The sequence below is a fragment of the Furipterus horrens genome, unplaced genomic scaffold (genome assembly GCF_987537825.1).
Source record: "Furipterus horrens unplaced genomic scaffold, mFurHor1.1.pri manual_scaffold_2, whole genome shotgun sequence".
Classification (NCBI taxonomy): Eukaryota; Metazoa; Chordata; class Mammalia; order Chiroptera; family Furipteridae; genus Furipterus; species Furipterus horrens.
This window is the reverse complement of record NW_028327172.1, coordinates 171,082,173-171,101,794: the sequence shown is the minus strand read 5'-3', so window position 1 is coordinate 171,101,794 and position 19,622 is coordinate 171,082,173. Positions and strand designations below refer to the sequence as shown.

At 37.0% G+C, this 19,622-nt stretch overlaps 1 protein-coding gene across 1 annotated transcript in view; it reads left to right on the top strand.

The window, feature by feature from the left end:
• MTHFD2L (methylenetetrahydrofolate dehydrogenase (NADP+ dependent) 2 like) overlaps positions 1-19,622 on the top strand; it is a 109,678-nt gene that overhangs the window by 45,182 nt on the left and 44,874 nt on the right. The window contains exon 6 of the mRNA XM_090266762.1: positions 13,009-13,101. Within this exon, the coding sequence (XP_090122888.1) occupies positions 13,009-13,101 (93 nt within the window). The remainder of the gene's footprint in view (positions 1-13,008; positions 13,102-19,622) is intronic.

The window sequence follows — 19,622 nt, the reverse complement described above, 5'->3', positions numbered from 1 at the left end:
ATAGATGGCCCTAAATGGCCACTCTGTCAGTTATATGTGCCTCTTTCAACCAAAAGGTGTGGTATCATTGCAGTGGTGTTGGTGCTGGGACTTTTTAAAAAGCATTTTAAAAGGGCCATCCACCAACTGATGCTGCTTACAGTTCGATGGAACCAGGGATAGTCTTGGTTTCATTCAGGCAACATGCACTCAGTACTTGATGAGACACTGAGGTGGTGATGAAAACACTTAGTCCTCTGCTTCCTGAAGATGATAGTCTGCATCTTCAGGGTTCATCTTTGGACTCTGTGTTTTTTCAAAGCACTGCTTCTGCGTTGGTGTCAGCTTTTGCACTCAAGCTATTCTTCTGTTGCAACTTGCTGTATAGCAGGTATTTTTTTACTTAAAGGAGCATCCTATCTAAATTGAAAACCTTGAGATATTTTGCTGGTAGAATGCCTTTCCTTTGTGAAAATTGGTTCCAGATGTGAAAATGAACAGTTTCACAAGCCCAAGACCATCACTTCCCACCTATAGGAGGTGCCTTCAGAAAGTAACACTGGAGTGGATGTTCGAGGCAGTGTAACATGATATGTGTGATCTGTGTGATTAAGCTCAGCCCAGTGCCAGCTGGGGCCCGGAACTCTGGGGTTTCAAAGAGAGGAGCCAAATAGGAACATCTAGAAACGCAGGAGTAAGGCAAAGTGATCAATACCGAGACTCTTGGCCTTGACAATGGAGTGGAGTGGGATGTTTGCTGCCTCTGTGGAATGAACCATTGTCACGTTGCATCAGGGAGGATGGCAGGCATTTGGTGTCTGCTCCTCCCATCACGCAATCCCTGCGTGAGAAGTGCTCACGATGTTAAGATACTATGTTTTGTGGTGCCTCTATTTTGATTAGACTTGGCTGAATTACAGCTTTGAGTTTGCATAGTGGAAAACAATAGAAAAAAATCAAGTACTTGTTCTAGTCTCATTTTCTCATCTGCATAGTAAGAGTACTGTTTCATTTTCAGTGTCTCCTGATTTCAGCCAGCTAGGATCTTAAAACACTGTACTTGGAAATACCATGTATTCTCATATCAAAAAAAATGGGACTATTGCTCTGTTGAAACTAACATTAAACATTATTTAAAATGTAAAGTGAAGTCTGAATCTTTCTCTTTTTCTTTCATTTTCTCTTTCACCATGACCTCTGAGGCATTTCTTTTACTACCAACCCAAACCATCCCTTTTGTAAAGTCTATAAATCTGATTGTTCCAGGCATCACTCATAAGAATATTGTGATCTGCTGCAACCTACATTTTCAGTCATTCCTTCTGTCACTTTCTCTCTGGCTACATAGAACTACACATTGTTCCCCAAACACATCATCTTCTCCTTGCCTCCTTGCCATTGTATACTCTGTCCCCTACGTGTGGAATGCCATTTTCCATGACTGGCCAGCTTTCCTCTCACCTCCCACCTGTCTTTCAAGATGTGGCCCAAATCTTCTAAGTTTTGCACATTGTATATGCTGCCAACACAATACTAGTCCTATTGCATATTGATTATCTCCCTCTTCTCCTTTCCTGCACACATGGGAAATGAAATTCTCAATGACAAATATCATGTCTTAGGCTTTTTGTATCTCTGAAACTTAGCAGAGGGCCTAGTATGTCATAACACAATTAGTCAATTAATAAAAGTTTATTTAGTGTCTCCTATGTGCCAACTACTAGACCAGTATTACAGACAATAAGACAACAGGTGAAGATTTTAAATAAAACAAACACTGCCATTTATTGAAAAAACAAATCCTATATAGGGGGAAGGAAGAGAAGAGGGGAGAGAAGTAATTAGGTACTTACTACACATTAATTTCTTAATATTTTAAAATTATAGGCATTTATATAGAAGTATTACTTAAGACTCCTTTGCTCCCAAGAATCAGGCCACAGGGGAGGAAGGTGCTCCATGACTATGGGGAAGGAGAGAGGAGACCTCAGGACCCTGAGAAGGGAGGGGAGGTTGTTGCTGATGGCATTAATTGAGAAAGGTCATAGTGTTTTTCCAGTAAAATAGTTGGGATCTATCATTTTGTTTAGACTAATTTTTTTTCCCTTCGACCTGCTGACATGCAATGCTGTATTCTTACAGAGGGACTGATCTCTTTGTCACTAGCGTGGGGCATATCATGGTGAATAAGTCAGATATTGTCCTATCCTCTTAAGCTTCTAGTCTAGAGGAAAGATGATCATTAAATATTTAGATATGAATGATTGATTGTTGTAATTGTGCAAAGTGCTGCAAAGGAGAAGTAGAGCTTTTGGTAATAAAAAAACTTAGTTGAAGGAAGGGATGAAAGATTACTGATTACAATTATATAAGAATGTTATACCTTTTTTTTTGCTCTACCCTCTGTTACTGTTGTAATGGGATGTTTTTATTAATTACCTCCTATAACTATTCTTTACTTCAAACAAACAAACAAAAATTCTCATCTCACAGGCAAAAATTAAAAACATATTCTACTTGAAATTATTTTTTAAATTTTAAGATCTAGAAGAAAAAAGTTTACTCTTTACAAAATTAATAACTCATACCATAAATATAAATGATGATCTGATGACTTAAATGTAGTTAATGGCAACCAGTGTTGTTACATAAAGGTACTAAGTGCTTAAAAGAGTTTGGGCCCTATTCTATTTGATCAATAAATATCGCTGAAGTTTCTTCTGTTTTGCTTTATTCTCAGTGTGTTGATCTTTTATCTAAGGTCTTTTTCTGTCCCCTTCGTGAATACTTCTGCAGTCTCTCGGGACTTTTCAGCCTTGCTTCTCTTTGCCCCTCCCCTCATCACCTTTCTGATTTAACTTCTTACCTATACTATCCTTCAGCATCCCGAAGAGGGAGTGTTTCCTCCTACTCATGCATTATTCCTCAGCTCAGGTGGAACTTCCTCAGCAGGCTCCTCTGGTAGTCCCTCCCACCCCTGTCTCACACACCACCATAGACCTACTAAAGAACTTCTCTTCACAACATTTATCAGTTTGTGAGTGCCATTTATTGTGTCAGTCTTTGATTAATGTTCATCGTACTCAGTTGAGAATTAGCTTCACAAGAGCAAAGACCAGCTCTGTGTTTCTGCCCATTTTATCTTCAGCATCTATCTAAAAAGTCTTTGTGCAAAAATGAATGAATAAATATACATTATTTGTAGACCAAGGGTGTCATAAACATTTTAATACAGCTATTAATAAGCTGTATTATTAGAAACACTGATGTACCACAAGATCTGAAATAGGTTTTAATTTTTTAAAACATAGAGAATTAGTCAAATTAGTTTGAAATGTCTGGATTAAACAAAATCAAACATAACTTGACTATGATAGTTTCCAGAGGCTTTATAATATTAATATAATAAGCACTCAATCTGTGAGAGAATACTAGTATTTAGTATTTGACCCTGGAAGTTGTTGTTTGTCCCCAATACAATATCTATATATAAATATATAAATATTTATATTTATTATATTTGCACTAGTATACCCCAGAAAAGATGACTAGGAGGGCAGTAAACATCACATAGTTTTTAAAGATGTCTGCATTTTTCACTCTCAAATGCAGGAGCTTTGGGAATATTTATTTAGCTTTAGTCTATAATCTTGTAAGCATGTTTGTAGAATCAGACATTATATTAAGATTCCTGACCTTATTTTCATCTGTTGATCTTGGAAAGCAGGAAATAAATGCAAGAGTTAAATTACGCTTTAAAAAACAGACCCCATGCATATACCTTTCAGTTAAAACAACTAGAAAGGAAAGAGTAATACTTTGGCTTGAAAGGAAGGAGCAGCACTTTGGCTCATTCTCTCACCTGGCCGCTCTCCCATGGCTGAGCTGGCTGGCTCAGTTTGGCTAGGCATGAGGAGGGCCTGGCTGCTTTAAAATGTGGTTCGTTTTTTATAGCTTAAAATCTGTTTCACAATCATGACTACTACTATCAACTCTGACCTGGCATTTGGTCACCTGGGGAATTGATTCAGGTGGATGATTAACAAGTTTATTTAGAACAGTCCTAAAAATCTAAGACTTTAAACCCCATATTATCATTTTTGACTACCAAGTTGTTCACTCCCTAGTTGCTGTCTGGACAGGTGGAGATTGGCCCCTGGAGCACAAAGCCTGGTGTCGAGGAGCATGAGCTCTCCGGTCATATTGCTTGAGTTCCCATTCTGTTTCTGCATTTTTCTGTTAGATAAGAATATGGGAGTTTCTTGGGAGAATTAAATGAGCTAATACTTTTAAAGAACTTAGTGTTTACACATCGTAAGTACTCAATACATATTAGCTATTACAGTGTACTTATTCTACAAAGTATTTAAGGTAGGCCACAGCAATCTCTAAAACACAATGCAAGTGAGAGAGAGTTAAAAATGGAAAGCCAGGCTGGAACTAAAATGGAGCCAAAAATAAGGCTACTACTAAAACTAGATGTATTAAATCTTCGTGGGTGTATATTCTTAGTTCCAAGCACATTGCTTTTTATATACTGGTACTGGATATATGTTTGGTGAATTTACTTAATTGAGTATAAATTATACTTACTATGATTAGGTCACTAATTTCACCCTGAGAGCTTTTTAGCAGGGAAAAATGACTACCCAGTAAAGTGTGTCTTTAAGATTAAAAATAAACACATGCTCAGGATAAATAAAACACTTTCTGATATTAAGACCAAAAAGTAATTTCTCCTGAGGATCCTTATAATCAGGAAACTATGTAATGTACTGAGTAATATTTATTACATGCTTTTAAATGTAATGAAATGGCCACATTTTATAGAGTTATTTCTTTCATGGTTTAAGCACAGATTAAATCTACCTCAGGAATGAATTTCTCTTATTTCACTAGACATTTCTTCTCATTTTCTGTTCCTGGATCATTCTTCTTTTCCCAACATCTAAACCAGTGATTCTCAACTGTAGCTCCCCACTGGAATCATCTGGGGGCTTTAAAAATATGGCTGCCTGACCACAACACAGAACAATTAAATCAGAATCTTTACAAGTTGGACTTGGGCATTAGTATTTTTTGAAACATGGAAGATTCTAGTGCTTTCGGGGTTGAGGATGATTGCTCAGAAGATTGGGATAAGCCCAGGGCTTCACGTCTTATTCCAGAGCTGTTCTCTAGGTGATCCTTTCCAGTTCCTTAGCTTTAAGTGCCATCTGTATCCCCCTGTATTCTAGACCCACTGTCCACTGACAGCATTTCAAAACTTACCATATACAAGCCTTCACTCTCAGTTTTACTCCCCGGTCTTCCCATCTCAGTAAGTGGCATCGTCGTCACTTCACTCAGTTCCTCAGGCCATCCATCTTGACTTTCCTTTCTCTCACACCCTATATCTTATTTATCAGCAATCATAGTCTTACCACCTCTACTAATAAGATAGCCATTACCTCTCACTTGAAACTATAAAATTTACAAACTGATTTCCCTGCACCGCCCTTGTCCCATCTGCCATACACAGACTATTTTCCACACCATGGGTCTTCAATCATCTATGTCTTCCCATAACCCTCAGCACCACAACATCAGAATGAAGTTCAAATTCCTTACCTTGCATGACATAACTTGCACTTCATCTCCTTACTTAATCTACTGCCATTCTTACCCTCCACCACTGCCCTTCAGTCACAGCTGCCTTTTGCTTTTCTAGAATATGCCATCCATGCTCATGTGTCATGGTCTTTGCACTTGATTTTCCTTCTGCCTGGATGCTCTTTTTAAAATTATTTATATAATTTATTTGCTCCCTTCCTTCATGTTTCTGTTAAAATGTTACCTCTTTAGGCCGTCCCTGACCACCCTATCAAAATATCACCCATGTTACTACTCTCTATTCACTTACTGTGCACCTTTTTATTCTTAGCATTTATTTCTGTGTAAAATTTTATTATATGTGTATTTTTTCATTTATATATTGTCTTTGTTGAATAAATGTATCCAAGATTTCATTCAATAACTTTTGACCAAATCTGGGAGTATATTTTAAAAATATTTACAGACACTGGTGGTCAGGATTCAGGCAGTCCTTCCTAATGCTCCTCAAAGGAACTTTAAGGTAGATGTTAAAAAAGAATGAGCTAGAAACAGTATGGGACTAGTTAAAACTGAAACCATTGGCCCAATGTGTTTGGATGAAAACTGAAGAACTGTTAAACCCCAAATCAAGCCAGCTGGGTCTTGACCAGATACAAAGGCATTAAAGGCTGGCCCATTTAAAGCATGAACAGAAGGCTCAGGTCTAAGTGCTCTGTAACAACATCTAAAATAATTTAGACAATTTAATCCAGAAAAAGCAGCTGAAGCTGGAATATAAAACATACAGTAAATAGAATTCAGAGTCAATAGAGTGCAGTGTTAAAGATCCACTGAGTGCTGTTCTGTCGATGAGTACTGAGTTTTCATTTCTGTGATATCCTCAGTGACTTTTTCATTTAAAGCAGACCATGACAGTAGTTCATGTGGTGGGTATGACTCCACTTTTCCTTATCAAGAGAAAGTGACAAAGGAAAGCCCTAAACATGAGATTCCAGCTCCTTTTGGGTCTGCCATTTTGCTTTACCTGCTGATGCAGGTATGAGCAGGTATTTAAAGATTTGCCTGATGGAAAAGGAAATTGAGACTTGTTCTATGTTTCCATTGAAGATAGATCTATAATCATGGTAAAAGTTGCAAAATGTTAGCCTTCAGCTCTTATAAGGAAGATGTTTCTAGCAGTCTGGGCTAAATTATATGCCTTTCTCACGTTTTATAGAAAAGGATGGGAAAAGTATAGGGGGTTGAAACAGAGGCAAAACAAATTCCTACTCACATCAAAATCTGTCTTCTCTAAGACCTTCAATTGATCCTACTCAGCTAGAGTACATGATGATGGTCTGTGCCAACACTGTAATTTATACCTTCTTTTAGCATGAAACTATGACACTATATTATAATTCTTATTTACAAACCTGTTGTTTCACATGAGAGTAGAGAATGGTGAATCTCCATTGCTTAGCATGGTTCTGGGATTATTTCTTGATTATTGGGTAAGTGAAGGCAAGGATGATCTGGAAATATCCAGCAAAAGTAAACTCATTTAAGCAATATTAACGAAAAATGATACTCTAAAATGAATCATATTTTATCATTTGTTCTAGATTTTGTAAATAGCAAATATTATTTTCCTCAAATTGGTACTCTGTTATTTGCCAAGAACTTTTAACTATAATCTGCAATTTTGCATAAATTACAGAGGTCATGATAAGCATAGAAAACTACTCAGGTGGCTTCTAACAGACAGTTTTTTTTTTAAAGTATATTTTATTGATTATGTTGTTACAGTAGTCCAAATTTATTTTCCCTTAACTCACCTCTTTCCAGTACACCCCTTCCCTCCAGCAATCCCACCTCCCATAGTTCATTTACATGGGTCATGCATATAAGTTCTTTGGCTTCACCCTTTCCTATATTATTCTTAACATTCCCCTGTCTATTTTGTACCAACCAATTATGCTTCTTAATCCCCGCACCATTTCTCCATTTCATCCTCTTCCCCCTCACAGCTGATAACCCTCCAAATGATCCCCATACCTATGATTCTGTCCATATTCTGGTTTGCTTAGATGGATTTGTTTTTTTTTTTTAGATTCAGTTGTTGATAGTTGTGAGTTTGTTGTCATTTTAATGTTCATAGTTTTTATCTTTTTTTTCTTAAATAAGTTCCTTTAACATTTCATATAATGATGGCTTGGTGATGATGAACTCCTTTAGCTTTACCTTGTCTGGGAAGCACTTTATCTACCCTTCCATTCTAAATGATAGCTTTGCCAGATAGAGTAACCTTGGTTGTAGGTCCTTGCTTTTCATCACGTTGAATACTTCTTGCCAGTCCCTTCGTGCCTGCAAAGTTCCTTTTGAGAAATTAGCTGATAGTCTTATAGGCACGCCTTTGAAAGTAACTCTTTTCTCTTGCTGCTTTTAAGATTCTCTCTTTATCTTGAACCTTTGGCATTTTAATTATGATGTGTCTTGGTGTGACCCTCCTTGAGGCTAGCTTGTTTGGGACTCTCTGTGTTCCTGGAATTGTATGTCTATTTTCTTTACCAAATTTAGGAAGTTTTCCCTCATTATTTTTTCACATAAGCTTTTGATTTCTTGCTCTTCTTCTCCTTCTGGGACCCTTATAATTCCGATGTTGGCATGTTTAAAGTTGTCCCAGAGGTTCCTAAGCCTCTCCTCATTTTTTTCCATTCTTGTTTCCTCCTCCTGTACTGCTTGACTGTTTTTTTCTTCCCTATGTTCCAAATCATTGACTTGAACCCCGGTTTCCTTCTCTTCACCATTGCTTTTTGTGTGGATTTTCCTTCGTTTCATTTAGCATAGCCTTCACTTCTTCCCTCATGCATCTTCCGTACCTAAATATATCTGTCAAGCCTGTGAGCATCTTTATCACCAGTGTTTTGAACTCTGTATCTGTTAGGTTGGCTATCTCCTCATTTGTTAGGTTGGTTATCTCCTTGTCACTTAGTTCTCCCACTGGAACCTTGACTCTTACCCTCTTTGGGGCCATACTTCTCTGTCTCCTCATCTTGACAGGTTCCTGTATTTTTTGCCTCTGTTGTAGGTAGAGCCATTGCACCTGTTATGTTGTTAGGGGTGGAGCCTTAGGTATTCATCCATACAGGGCGACCCGCTTCACCACATTGTGGCACTGTGTGTGGGGGTGGGTCCTGAGAGTGAATAATGCCGCTTGCTTAGCACTCACTCCTTTTCCAGACACGTCTCCCACTTTCGTATGGAACTGGTGCCTCTCTAGCTGTTGCCCTGGCCGTAGTTCCCAGAGTGGGTGGGTCTGCGGATGTTCTAGGATTGTTGGGGCCCTTTAAACAAGTGAAGTCTGCCAAGAAACTGGCAGTTTCTTCCTTTGTCCCAAACCCCACTGGTTTGTACAGTCAGAAGCAATGAGGCTGTATTGTCCCTGGTGCTGGGACTGTGAGCTATGCGGTCTGGTCCGGTGCTGTGAATGCTCCCCAGGTGTCCCTCCCGACTTTTTAAAACGTGTGACTGCACTTTCTGCTGGGCTGCTGCTGCCACTGCTGCTGCTGCTACCACACCGCGTCCTCTCCCTACCTGTCTGGATGAGTATTTCTTCTTTATATTTTTGTTTGTTGGACTTACATGCAGCTCGACTTTTTGGAAGTTCTGGTTGTCTCTAGTTTTGAGGTATTTTTATTCCTTCTTAGTTGCGGAGGGAGATGCAGCATGTCTGTCCTGGCCTTCATCTTGGCTGGAAGTCCCTATACTCCAGACAATTGTTGATTGACTGAACTTTTATATAGTAAGAAGCATATCTTGCCCAACACTTAATTATTAAGTTCTAACATAACTCTGAAATTCTAGGAGACAGGTTCTAAGTCTTTTATCCTTGCTGTGTCTTAACAGACACAATGTAAAGTACTGGGCACAATGAAGTTGTTTTGGACTCTGTTTATAAATTATTTTTACTGTATCTTGTAATAGTTAGAAAAATTAGTTCCTTGCCAAGGCTGTTATCATATGAGCAATAGGAGATAAAACTGAGTGTGGGAAAAAGTCATATGAGAGTCAGAGATATACACCATTCTATGGAGTAGTTATCGCAACTTCTTAGTACTGACTATCCTAGGGAAAAAGCTGAGGAAATAGAAAGAATTAGGTGCAGCAAGCCAAAGGACTCATTGAAGAAAAGTAATGGGACACCAGAACTGAAAATAGGAATGACAAGAATTTTCACAATGTCAAGTAAGACAGATTAAATAACAATATAGTTAGCAGGTGCCAAAAATTCAGACATAACAGAAGTGAAGCCAATCAGTCACTGAAGTAGTAATCAGTAAAAGTTTATGGTGTGAACACCAAAAAGATAGTTTACAAACTGGAAGCCTCGAACCAAAACATGCAGTGAGGTGCAGGGGCATATTATTATAAAGCAGCTTCTATTAGTGAGAACTCAGGGACTGTTAGTTCTTCACAGTGATTAGTTATAATATTAGAATTTTCTTAAATGATAGGGAATTGGTCAATGGTTACTGCATATCAACCATGGAAAGCAGTTCAAGTTTTGCTTATGATTTTTAGAGGCATAAGCAAGAAATGATCCAGATCTAATTAGCCTAGTCAAATAAGCTAAATTAAGCTTTGCTGGTATGACTAAACTGGTTTCATCTGCTCAAGGAATCTTCAAGGTTAGTCTCCGTGTGTTTTTTATTTTAATACAGGATAGCTAGCACTCAGGATCAGGAACAGGTGTCAAGGGCAAAGGCATTACTTGAAAACATTTGCTTTTAAGCCTCTTGGTTCACCTCTCTTTTGCTATCGTCATCTGACCTACTGAAAACCATTACACGGTCTGATATCACCATGGTCAGAAACTGATCAGTCAAGTATGAATATGACTTTGATACATGGGTCTACAGTCATTCCATTCTGAACGTGCCTGATCTCGTCTGATATTTCCCATGGCTTTCTCTAGCCACACTTATGTAGGAGTAATAACAAGTTAAGGGGCGTGGAGTAACCCAAAGGATGTTTTGAGACCGATTGAAAGTTCACATCTCAATATTTTTTTTCTTTTATCACATTCCTCAGGAAAAACTCATGTGAAGAATATTCCTGGAGTTCTTACAATTTCAAAATTGTTTGCATCCTTTAATCTTGAAGGACAATTTGAATGAATATAAAATCCTTGGCTTCTGATTTCTTTACGAGTCTCCTGTAGGCATTGCCCTGTTGTTTTCTGAAATTAAATGTGAAATTTTGAACTTTTGCCTGGTTGTTCATGGGATTCCTTTTATAATCTATAAAATCCAACTATTTTACTGAAATATGTGTTAGTGTTGACCATTGTAAGTTAATTTGCATGAATTCAAGTCTTTTTTCCTAATTCTTGTGACATTAACTTCTTATTTAACAACTTTTGGGCATAATGTTTAATGATAATGTTCAACTTTTTCATAACATTTTGCTATTGAGTTTATTGGTATGTTGGTAAATTCCTTACATTATTTTTTTTATTTTTTGCTTGTATCATTTTTTTTAGTTAAGAAAATTCATATAATAAAATTCTCTTTTTTGTATACATCTATGAATTGAAACAAATGCATATAGTCATGTGACTACAATAGAATCTGAACAGTTCTATCACCACCCAAATTTCCCTGGGCTTATCCTTATGTAGGATACTTTCAGTACGTTGTCAAATGCTTTTTAAAAATTACTTACTATTGAATGAGTTGGATTTCTTAGATCTTTTCTTTGCGGGATACTTCTGCTAGGTGCTGTGGAGGAGGTACTGGGGAGCCTTTGGATTCCTTCTTCACCACCATCACAGAGTCAAACTACTTCCTTCCTATTGAAATAGCTCCCCTGTGTAAGGACTTCTTCAGTGTTTCTTCCTGTTTTATCTGCTACAAATATGTGCGTTTTAATGTGAACCCTTCACCTTCAGGGCGTATGTTTTTGCAGTCGTTTTCAGAGATCTGTTGCCGCTGGCCATCTTGTTACTCTCTGTATTTCTTTGCTGCCTTTCTCTCTGTACAACATGTACTAACTCTGCTGCTCCTGGGTCAATCTTACAAGTGATTAGAGTCTGTGGTAAGTGTGTCTTCTATTTTTGTTAAAAATAGAGACAGTGCTGTTTTTATTGTTGTATGTTATCCAGGAAGGGAAGAGAGAAAATACTGCCTCACACAGCCATATTCCTACCGCAAGTCCTTCCTTTGACTGCACTTATTACTGCCTTTCTCTCACTCCTCTTGATTTGTGCTCACTTTAATCACTGGATTCCTTCAGTCTGCTAACCTCTCTTATTCATACATCACTTTATTAAAGCATATGCGAATACTTTCTGTTATAGCCTAGACGTCTTCCTCATTTCGTAACACACATAATTTCAAAGTTTGTCCCTAATTAGTATGCTTTTACTCATGCTTTAAGACCTAAAGGAATATATTACCTCCTTTGGGAACCCTTTTTGACACCTCCCCAAGATGAGGCATCTGCCAAAATGAGGCAGAATTAATCTCTAACCTGTCCTGCCACAATGTATTGGCCCATTTTTAGTGCACTTATCTGGCTGTTTTCAGTATTTACTTATGCTATCATCAAGCCGATGAGTGACTCCTACATCTATGTTTAAGTTGTCAATACAGAACTTGCAAATGCTAGGTTTTAGGATCCTGTGGTGTTGGTCAAAAAGTCCGTTTAGTTTTTTCTGTAAAATAAAAGACAGATTTTTCATTTTCACCAAAAACTATTCATTTGGATATTTTGAATATGTCGGCTATGTCCCACATGGTATAAGGTTGATTGTTGTTAATTACTATATTGATTTGATCACAATCAACTTCAGCTGGCCTGCTCAACATTGTCCAGCAAGAAATCTCCGGCATTGAAACTTTGCAAACCACTTTTGAGATGTTTGATCAGTCACAGCACCTTTTCCATACATTGCATAAATCTGTTCTTTTTCCTTTTAGTTGCATTTTTACCTTTCTTGAAATAATAAAGCATAATATGCCAAAAATGCTGTGTATTTTCACCCATCTTCAATATTAAAATGGCTACACAAAAATTCACCAATTTTCATAAGTTTTTTAAAAATACATGCTGCTATGACAGCTGTCACAATACACTCTAAAATATTGTTTTGAATAAGGCACTACTAAAGCCATCTTACAGAAAAAAAATGAGTGAATGTTTTTGCCAACCCAATACTTGCAGCTCTCCTCAGACAGTCAGCACATATCCGCTTTGGTCTCGTTTGATTTTCCACTGGTAATTGAAGGATACAATACTGTAGGTCATCTATATTTTCTTATCTAGCTTTTGTTTTCAAAGTGATTCAATCATTTCAAAGCAATTTTCCTAGCTTAGGAAAAACTCCAAAATTGGAGTATTAATAAATTATTAAAAAGCTAAAGAATCATTAATAGGAGTTCTTGTGCATTCCAGGTGATGCAACTGTGACAATAGCTCACAGATATACCCCCAAAGAACAACTGAAGATCCATGCTCAGCTGGCAGATATTATCATAGCAGCTGCAGGTAAGTCTTTAGTGAGTATTACTTGGTGGAATATCATCAGCAGATGATATTGACTTCTTTTTAGAAATGCTTGAATTCATACACAAGACTCAGAATTTGATGAGGAGAGAGAAATTTGAGTGATCATCTTTGCCCATCTCTAGCTCTAGAGAGAAAAAAATTAACATTATCTTTAAAAGGCGCTATTTGATTTGACTCTACTGTTAACTTAAAAAGAACAGTTTACAATTGATCTTAGTTCCCATTTACAAGTATAATATTGAATGCATATTTTCTTCCAGTGGAACAAAAGCCTTCACTATACATTTATGCTCATGTTTTTCTTATTATGAGAAATGACAAGCAGGTAATCCCAATTCTTTTTCAGGAACCACCGACTTTCAGTTGTGACTTAATCAAACCTTATGTCACAAGCTGTTATGTCAACACTGTCATCATCCTTGAGTTTCTCCTGTAAACTTATTGCATGCTCCTTTGTAAAGGCGTGAATCAGCACTGTGTGCAAGGTGTTAAAAAATAAGACATAAAAAGGAAAATAAAGGATAAAGGGAAGGAAAGACCAATTCTATATAATACTAACAAAGTAGGAGCCTGGAGGCACTCGGGTCTCTAGGTGATGAGACAGTATTGCGGTTCTATACCGCGGCCATCATACGCAGGGAATCCTCTTGCCACCAGAGGGCGCCAGTCCTGTGTGCAGGCTGTTTTAGAACACCCCTCCCACCCCACACCCACCCCATTGGCCACACGCCATCAGGATCCTGTGGAAGACATAGGCATTCTGAGTGCAGGCAGTGCAAAGAGGTATTGTTCCTTGCCTTTTATGCCAGCCCTGATGACTCTAAGTAGATACAAAGGTGCTGAATTCTGTAAGACAGCTCTGTATATATCTCTGAAGTTATCCTGAGGAAATAAATATTTGTATGATGGAAAATTTCAGGAAAGAAAACTGAGAATTTATAAGAAATAATGTTTGCTATATTTTTATTTCCTTAATAATCATTTGGAGAATTTGAGGACAAAATATGTACATATTGGTAAATTACAGTAAAATTATAAAGAAGGCATAAATTAATCTTAAAAAATAGAAACTTTAGGCCCTGGCCAGGTAGCTTGGTTGGTTAGTGTCATCCGGATATCCCAAGGTTGCAGGTTTTATTTCTGCTCAAGCCATAAACAAGAATCAATCAATGAATGCATAAATAAGTGGAAGAAAAAATTGATGTTTCTCTCGCTCTCTCTAAAGTCAATTTAAAAAAAGAAATTTTATATAAGCAGATAATAATAATGAAATAGAACTAAAATGACCACATCATGCATCATGTATGGGAAATAAGCAAATACAATTAGCAGTGGGTAGTAAAGAAGGAGGTAGTGATCTAATGGCAGAGGTGGCGGGAACAGGGAGAGCTGGATTGTTGTCATAACTAGGATGTCAGCATATATGGAAGCAATCCCATCTAAAAGTCAGGAAGAGTAGAAGGAGAATCAGAAATACTGATCATGTCTGAGATGATAGTAAAGAATGTGCTGATGAAATCTTGGAATGGGCTTACAGAAGAAAAAGTAAAAGAGGAATTGGTGTGTGAAGATACTGGGGCATGACTCAAAGTAGCTTATACTAATCTCACTTCTCTAGTTTCTCAAACTCTTATAGTTATAACCTTATAGTTTTAACTCTATAGCATGTACCTTTAAACATCTCTTTGAAATTCAATTTACACTCATTTTGAAACTCAGATCTGAAAACAAGATACTGTCAAATTGCCTTTAGAAAGCTACCTCTCTGAGTTCACAAAGATAATTTGTTTCTAGAGTATTTGCTGTACCATGGCTGTCACACTTAACACCTGTTTATAGTTGTCTATCACCTTCTCTTGAACATAGCAGGGACAGAAATTTCTTGTGCTGGTGCTTAGACAATATCTGACACACAGTGTGTACTCAATAAATGTATGTTGCATTGATTTTGAGATTACAACTGGGACAAAAATTTCTTCAAATTGATACAAACCTAGCTGATAAAATTTTAAGAATATAATTTTATAAAGATGGATTTTTTTGTTTGTTATTGTAAAGTAATTGATAAAGCCATACAGTGAATGATTTTTTTCTAACATAAAAGAGTAGTTTATATCATTAAATAGATGAGTGGACTGATCTGAGTATAAATGTTAAGATCAAGAAATTATGAGGAAGGTGAAGAAAAACACTACTGTAGGCAACTAAAATATAGGACATTAAACCGTTGAATAAAAAAGTAGAGTAGCCCCCTCGTTGTCTACAGAGATACATTCTAGGACCCCCAGTAGGTGCCTGAAACTGCAGGTAGCACCAAACCCTCTATATACTATGTTTTCCTTTTGTATACATACCTGTGATAAAAATTAATTTGTAAGTTAGTCACAGTAGGTGATTAACAAAATAATAGATAATAAACTAAACATTATGTGACTGCTCTCACATTCCCTCCCTCTCTCTTTCGGTATTTTCTTGTACTGTACTCAAATTTTCACTTAAAGGAAGTACTTTACAGCTACTCTTTGTCATATTCAGATTCTCAGCATCACTACTCTTGTGCTTGGGGACATTATTAAATGAAATAAAGGTTACTTGAACACAAGCATTGCCTTACTGTGACAGGTGATTATTAAGATGTCGACTAAGTGACTAATGGGCGGGGAAGATATTCATGTATAGGGTGGATACTGGACAAAGGGCTGATATTTTTGGACCTAGGTTCACCACAGGTAATTGAATCCACAGAAGGTGAAACTGAGGATAGAAAGGGGACTGCTGTAGTTTGGGGGAAGTCTAAATTGGCTTATGTAAGGCTAAAGATAAAGACAGTAAAGCTAGCTAGAACAGGGCACCAATGCTAAGATTGTGCCAGAAAATTCTTTGGTTCTCTCCTATCTCACACTTCAGGAAACTGGGGGAAATCCTAAATTTGTAATGATTCTAAGAATTGTCATTATCCAGGCAGGATAGGCATTTTTTTTCTCCAGACATTGTCTAAAGGACCCTCTACCCATCCTAGTAAAAAACTTCTGGAACTAGCTTCATTCAGAAAGTGAGGTGCTGCGGCAGTGCCACTTTCCACCTCTGGATAGTGTCACAGTTGGTGAGAACTGGCATTTTGTCCACTAAGCCATCCCTTTGAGCATGATGAATGAATTTCCACAGTCATAACTCTAGCGTCTCCATTGCAACACTTTTAATGATGGACACTGTAATATAAAACAGGATGAATGGGCAATTCAGTAGACTAATCTAGGATATTCATACTTACTCTTCATAAAATACAAGGTGACCAACCAACTTCTTTTCACCACTTTTCCTATCATATTTTCAAATTTTAGATACACACACATCAAACATCATCCTAGGTTCTTAATATAGCATTTCCTCTTCCTTTGAGCAGGGTAAGTAATGTTCAGTAGGCCAGGACACTGTGAGTTTCCACGAGCAGGGGCTGCACATGCAAATAGTCTGTTCCACCATCTATAGCTCTTGCAACTTGGGGATAGGACTTATTCCTCTATATCCTTGGGTGCTTCCTGGGTGGATGCCAGCACATTTCATGGTTTTACTAGTGCTATTCTTCTTCCCATATTCTTCTCATTCTTCATGTTGTCCCCTTTAGCCTTGGCTTCACCCCTTAGAATTCCTTTCTGCCTTCCTAGTGTGTCATTTATCTTAATTTTGTCAATTATTGTCAGTAGTATAGAGCAGTGTAAATGCACTCTTGCTAGAGTAAGAATTTCAGAGTTTAAATCCTAACTCTTCCACTTAACTAATTGTGTAACCTTGGTCCAGTCATCCTATCTCTCTAATCCCCATCTCCTCAGTGTAAATAATAATAACCTCTAACCAGCCAATCCATGTAAAGAGCATAGCACAGTCCTTAGCATATTGCAAATACAATATTCCCTCACTTACTGTGGGTATTACATTATTGACCACCCCCCCTGCAATCGGTGAAAATCTGCAAAGTAGGAACCTTACATTTATTTTAGTATTTATATATTTTTTAAGGCTTTATAAACCCTTCCCACACACTTATAAACCATTCCCAGTCCCTTTCCCACCCCCTTATTAACCTTTTCCACACTTTTATAAACACTATTTATGTTCTTAAACATATTCTACACTTAAACCTAGGTAACTTTAACAACATATATATACAGCACCGCAAAATCCCTTGATATAGTGAAAAATTCACAATAAATAATTAAATACAATATTTTTAGAAGTCCCGCAATATAGTGAGGCCACGATAAGTGAACCATGATATAGAGAGGGACTACTGTACTCTGATAAATATATGCTAATATGTTGTGTTAGTCCTTAGACCATGGCATATATTTAAACAATAATTTAGAAATAACAAATCACTTGATTATTAAGCTACAACTTTGATATAACTAAAGCAATATATTTTGTTTATTTTTCATAATAATTAGTGTCAAAGTCGACTGATTATCATAAACACAAATAGATTAATCTAAGAAATGACTTACAGATAAGGGGCCAACTTCAAAAACAAGCTCAGTTTTTACTTAAGGTTCCTGTCTTCTCAGGATGACAGCAGCCTTTGCCCAGAGCTGTGTATTGGTCCCTGGGTAAGTTTCTTGTTACCTCTCTTCCTTTTGAAAGAGTCCAACTTTGTGAGGGGTTAGGGGAGGTGGAAGCACTTACATGAAGGGGTTTGTTCTCTCAGACCTTTAGCCACTTTCCTCTCTCTTTCTACTTCCTCTCCCCTCCCCATTACAGACCCCACAATCCATTCCCAGAGCCTGAGTTACCAAGCAGGCCAAGCCTCCTCGATCCACAACAAACAAGCTTTATGATTATACATGAGGATGCTTGACTCTAGATTCTTTTCCCTAATGTCAGTAATATATCCTTAGTGTAAAATTTTAGAAAATATGGAGAATAAGAGGGGAAAAAAACCCATACTCCCAGCCAAAGCCAATCACAGTTAATTTCATGTTTGGCCTTCAACTACTTTATATTTACTATATGTAAATACAGATATTATACAACTTGCTTACTTGTATGTACTACTGGTATTTTACAGCTCCACACTGTGCATGTTCCTTCACAAAAAGCATTCTTCTATAACACGATTTCTGATGACTTCATAGTATTTATTCTATGCTAAGGGTGTACTATAATCTATTTAATCAATTCTTGATTGTTGGGAAGTTAGATTATTTTATTTTTTTATTATTATGAATAATGCAGTATAAAACTATGAACATCACTGTAAACAATTAAGATGATTTGCACAAGGTGCCTTTAATATTTATTATATTGGTCTTACGTTCTCTATTTGCATATGAATGGTTATATTCTCAAAAACAAAATTAACATGTATAAATGTAAGCTTTATTAATAAATGTTTCTCACAGCCTGTGTTTTCTGTTTATGCTTGCATTGCTGGTCTGTTCATGGTCAATTTGTCATGACCATCCAATGCTTTTATTATCAAATGCACTTTATTTCCATTGTATGACTTTCCCAGGTTACTCAATTGAGCTGCTTTTTTCAGCCTTGATTCCAATAGCCTATTACATCTTCATAGTACTTTTTCTACTATAGGAAGCTTGGTTTCAGTAATCATGTATCTATACTTCTCATGGCTATTATTTAATTATTTTAGTCCTTTATAAAACAAGAAGAAAATGTTTTCTCAATCTTTTATGGTCTGATTATTTGATTACTGAGCCCAGCTTGCCTAGTTTTTGCTTGAAACCTCTATTGGCTTATTCATTTTTATTCTTTAAAAACTAGGACCTAAAAACAAGTTTTACATGCTTTGGATGTGCTCTGTAGTTTTTCCTGGCCATCTAGAGTCTTTTTCTGGTCCCCCGACGTATTTTTTTCTGTTTATCCTCCCACCCCTGTGCTGTCCATTCAGCTCTCTTGAGGCTCTGGTCAAGGCAGACAGGGTCATGACATTCAGGGTCAGCATTCTCGTAGGGATTAAAAGCCCACTATTTCTCTGCTAGCAAATGATTATCTCTACATTAAAAGCAGGAGAGGTTCTAATGTAGCTAATCCATTTCTAATAAAGAGTGGTGACTGAGGCCATGATATTTCTCCTAGTGTATCAGTAGATGATTTAAAATGTACTCTAAGGCTCTATGCCCTTTTAAAATACGTACCTTGAATATTATTACTCACCTCAACTAGTGACTCCAGTAAATGTTATCTGAACTACGCTGAAGATGAGGTTTAAAGCATTCTTTTCCACTATAACTTCACTGAACTTACACCTTTCTAATTTATTAATTTTTAATAGACCTTACTTTATATGAGGCTGTATTGTCATAGCTTATGGTTGTACAAAAGCTGCTTAACAACATCCATGTAAGGCATAAAACATGCCTTAATATTATGTAAAATTTAGATTCATCATGCAAATATGGGATGGCATTGGGTGCCTTTATAGGAAAGTCCTCTTTCAAGCATCACACAGTGAATTTTGAAGTGTATCCAAATAATGAAAGAGG